At 33.9% G+C, this 4,667-nt stretch overlaps 1 protein-coding gene across 1 annotated transcript; it reads right to left on the reverse strand.

Moving 5' to 3' along the window:
• Nucleotides 1-971: 971 nt before the first annotated feature.
• Nucleotides 972-4,016, reverse strand: LOC107802618 (WUSCHEL-related homeobox 8-like). Its single transcript, XM_016626147.2, has 3 exons — nucleotides 3,610-4,016; nucleotides 1,791-2,315; nucleotides 972-1,290 (listed from the first exon to the last, which is right to left on the reverse strand). Exons 1-3 carry the CDS (start codon nucleotides 3,815-3,817, stop codon nucleotides 1,205-1,207), a joined length of 819 nt encoding a protein of 272 aa, XP_016481633.1. The 5' UTR covers nucleotides 3,818-4,016; the 3' UTR covers nucleotides 972-1,204.
• Between the last annotated feature and the right edge of the window lie 651 nt (nucleotides 4,017-4,667).

The following is a 4,667-nucleotide window of genomic DNA, read 5'->3' on the forward strand; positions in this document are numbered from 1 at the left end:
CTTAGGCAAGTGAAAAAAATTCATTTATCTGTTAAAAGAATAATGTGTATACTCACTTTGCTCTCTTTGATAATAGATCATAGCTCATTTGTATTGGAAAAAAGTTCACATGTTCTATCTTTACATACATGCCATGTGTTACAATAAATATTTGTAGCTTATACATTGATTAATTATTCTGCACTCTTACTTTATTTGTAACACTTACACTTTGTATTTGCACCAATCAAATAAATACATAACACGTATTTACATGCATTATTATCACTAAATTATAATGAATTATACAAATTCTCACATCAACTTATCACTTGACTATAGTTAACTTGGATGAATCGGTGTAAAAATATTATTTGGTTTGGTACATATATCTAGTAGACTAGTAGGAATAAATATTTTTCGAAAATATTGTGCGTCGAGAGATTCTCGAACCAATAGCCTTAAATATAACGGAATTTCCTATTTACATCTGAAGAGCCTTCAATATCCGACTGGAATTCCATACCCCTCTGATTTTCTTAAAAGAAGATGAAATAAATCATTAAGATGGCTGATATTTTCAGGATAGTCTTAGAGCCATAATATTGTGCAAATTGGACCTAGGACTTTATACACCTAATATAAGCCTCAAATTGGTAAATTGATATACTGCCAAAAAGTCAAAACAAAATGCTTTGCTTAAATTAAAGCCATACACTACATAAGGAAAGTGTGAATGTGTCATTACAAAGGACCAAAAGTCAAAAACCTTTTTTGTTAAAGAAAAAAAGCTCCAGTAATGTGTTTAAATAATAAAAATCTGTATAACGAGTTGAACAGTGAGAAACAATCTTCGCTCACAAGAAAGTTCCCAGCCCTCTTTTCATGCACAATCACTTCAAATGTAAAACTTACAAAGCAAATGGAGAAAACACAAAGACATTTCTAAACAAATTCACAACACCATAGTTCTAATCTACAAGCAGCCAACCTTGAGGGAAATAATATGAATTGCTAAAGAGGGCCAAAATAATGCAAAAGTTGAGAGATAGTACTATTTACTATAGTTCCTATAAGCGTTGTGCTCCATAAGTACATATTTCCATACACAAAGATGTTGTGCAATATAATCATCGATCAATGGCTAATGGTAAGATGAGAAAGAGTTTGTGGCTTCTAGTTTCAATTTAAAATTTCTCATGAAACCCTGTTTCCAAATTGGTTGTTAGCCGGTCATGTTGTAGTCTTCTGCATGTAGATATGGATGATAGCTCCCTGGTACTTCCATCTTTCCCATTAGCTGGTCCATTCCTGCATATCCATTTTTATCACATAAAGAACGGAATTACAGATCAGCTACATAGGGTCACGAAATAACCATTCCGCTTTCATTAATTGCCATTTTGCTCTTATTTCTGGTGATTGAGTTTGGAACACCACTGTCGAAAAACAAGTTTTATGCTTTCTAGGCCTACAGAAGAGTTAATGGGTAAGGGATTGTCGCATTCTTTTAATCAAGTGTGCTTCAATTGGTGACTATTACGGATATGATGCATTAATTCCACGAGAAGTGGACTAGCTTAAAATGTGCATGTCTCCAAATGTTCTCCTATCTTCGTGAAGGATCAAATGAGCGCAGAAACTATTATTAACTAATGCAGAATTTGAACCTGGAAGCTAGTTTAACTATCGCATGGATATTTAGAATTTAAACAGCACTGCACCCTTTGTTTATATCTACAGAGGATATTTAGCATACAGTGGCAGACTGGTAAAAAAAAATGATGTTATAGGAAATAGAAGAAACATACTTGGATTAGACATTCCATAGAAGGACATTTCGCCATAACTTCCAGCAGGTTTTGAAGTACCCTCTGATGGAAACACAGGCTCGGGTTTACTGGTTCGTGGATCTAACGAATGCATCCCAGAGCTCACTTCAGGGTTCTGATAGCCAACATCTTCAGCCCTTGAAGTTGGCATGTGAGGAGACTGTAGATCCTCTGGCCTCGTTTTCTTCTCATTGGATGACTCAACCTCTGTCTCCACCTCCGATTCAGTGTTGTTTGTTGTAGCAACCTGTTGCTTCCTTTTTGATCGAGCACGCCTATTTTGAAACCAATTATACACATTTGTTTCAGAAATTTGGCCATGTTGAGATAAATCAGAGGTTATCTCCTTGATCTTCTGTTTGCTTGGAGTTCCATTGCCTTGGTCAAAGATGCGCTCAAGAATCTGAAGTTGCATAGGTGTTGGAGTCCAGCGTTGTCTGCCAGTGATTTTATGGCCAGCAGATGTCACCAGCGGATCGCAATACAGATTTCCCAGCCTGACTCCTGAGATAGAAGGTAAAGATGAATTCTAATTCAGAAAGTTGTTAGAAACGTGTGGGAATTCATACAGATATATTTCTTAGTAGACCATGCAGAAGCAGCAATTCAAAGATATGGATGCTTTGCACAATATAATAAGTCTAACTGAAAAATGAATCATCAACAGCTTCTAGAAAAGCAGATCGAGTGATCAGTCTTTCTTGAAAAGCGCGTCCCATTTAATAAGTCATTTTTATGCATAATTTGCTTCTTTAGCATGATTGTCAAAGCAAAGCACTCAAATAACCCAATGACACCACGAATACTATCATTCACTGTGAATTTGAACAGAACAAATAATTTCTTGTACCATGGAAATGGCATAAAAAATGTTTGCCATATACAAATTTGAACCACTCTTAAGGAGGAGCTTATTATGTTGTTGCCGTTGAACCACTCTTAAAAATATGAACTCTGAAGTATGTGAAATACACCTAAATATAGTCATTGATCAATGCAATACATTAAGATTTCAGCATACAATCATTGATCATTATAATCCATCAAGATTTCAGTTTAATTCTTTTTCAGAACTTCCATTATAAGAGCCAGGGTTTATTGACCTGGTCATTTTGAAGGAGTGAATCAAATGTAGTGGATGACTTTATTACCCATAACTGCATCTAAAATAACAAATCTAAGAAATGAAGATTAATTTTCATTTCTTTCTTTCTTAGTCCAGAGAAGTTTTCAGGTCTCAAAGATATTATAGTACTATATTGGACGAAGGAAATATTGGAGTAAAAACATTAAGGATTAAATTTGGAAAGGAAGATTCTGAATAAAAATAATGAATCAAATGAGATTCTATACCAAAAGGTAAGATGTTTCAAACTTTGAAAGCATAAGGAATCAATAAAATGAAATTTTATACCAAAAGGAACGAGCCAAGAGGCTAAAAATTTTTGGGCCATTTAAGTTAAAGGACTATTTGAAATATTATGCAGATAGAATAGGTAAGAATTTTGAAATGATTCCCTTTTCTATTTTTGGTTAAAGTTTTTGAACTCGATTATTAGAGGGAAAATACCCAATAAACAAGAGAGCTAAACAGAAAAGAAGAAGATGATGAAGAAGAAAATGAAGAGAGAAGAGAAGACCAGAAAACAAAATGGGCAGCTAAAGATACAAAATCTGATCCATTTTTTAGAGAATGACAGAGAAGGGTCCAATTATATCACCACTATAATTGTGAAAAGAAACCTATATCAAAACAGGACAATAATTGGAGAGAGAGAGAGAGAGAGAAAAGGGGGACCAGCAAGATCATGTTGGGAAGCCATGGATTTGTGCAAATCAACAAGCTGTTCACAAATGGTAGCATATACTGCTATTTGCTTCCTTAGAACTTCCATTTGCTCATCAGTCATCACTTTCACAAACATCCCACCACCCCCTCCTCCTCCTCCCATTTCCTCTGCCGTCTGCGGTGGCTGCTGCGGTAGCTGCTGCTTTTCCCACTCCATAATAATCTCTACCACTTCTTCTTCTTCCTTTTGGTTAATTACTTAAAAAGGGTCAGCACAAAATTGAATAATAGTGACTCTTTTTGGTCTGAATTGAAGTAAACAGAGAGTGAGTAAAAAGAGAAAAAAGGGTAACGAGAAAGTAAAGCAAAAGCGGGAGAGAAGACTACTACTGAAGTGGACACAGTAAAGACAAGATTTGGACGTTTAGTGTACCTGTACTAATATACAGTCCATGTGGGGTACAATTTTTTTAGTTTTTATTATTTTCCATTTTAAAATAATAAAATTCGAATGACTTTTTGGGGTCTATTATTAGACTAGGAAAAATAATTATTGGAGGCTAAAACCAAATGATTCTCTTGGGATTGAGGTATATTACTCTCACCCATAAACATGATATGATTTTCTTTTAGGAAAGGAATGGATTCTCAGATTTATTTGGTTATGTACCATGCCTAATTTGGGCGGTAATGTTCGTCCTAATAATGGGCATAAGATTTATTTATTTTTGCACCGTTTTCTTTGTTCGGTTTTTATATGATCTTTTCTATGATTTTAGATAGTAGCACATCTAGAAAATATATACTCTATAGTCCATTCTTGCGATATTATTTTTCTATTAATTTGTTTTGGAAAGTGATATATTTTATATTTTAAAATAATTTAAACTTTCAGTATTGCACGTACGGCGAAGCTTTCAAAAGTCTTATATGCAAACGTTATTGTATATTTAAAATTACAAATTTTTGAAAGTCTTATAATAATGCAAATATTATTGTATATTTAAAATTATAAATTTCAAAAGCGTTATAATAATACAACTATTATGACATGTTTAAAATTATAA

The sequence above is a fragment of the Nicotiana tabacum genome, chromosome 17 (assembly GCF_000715075.1).
Source record: "Nicotiana tabacum cultivar K326 chromosome 17, ASM71507v2, whole genome shotgun sequence".
Taxonomy (NCBI): Eukaryota; Viridiplantae; Streptophyta; class Magnoliopsida; order Solanales; family Solanaceae; genus Nicotiana; species Nicotiana tabacum.

Bases quoted from the DNA above. Each gene is read 5' to 3' on its own strand.
- LOC107802618 (XM_016626147.2), bottom strand. From the start codon at position 3,817: ATGGAGTGGGAAAAGCAGCAGCTACCGCAGCAGCCACCGCAGACGGCA. The intron at 2,316-3,609 runs GTCCCCCTTTTC...CTTCTATCTCAG, and splicing joins TTCCCAACATGATCTTGCTG to GAGTCAGGCTGGGAAATCTG. The intron at 1,291-1,790 runs GTATGTTTCTTC...ATGGATATGCAG, and splicing joins CTATGGAATGTCTAATCCAA to GAATGGACCAGCTAATGGGA.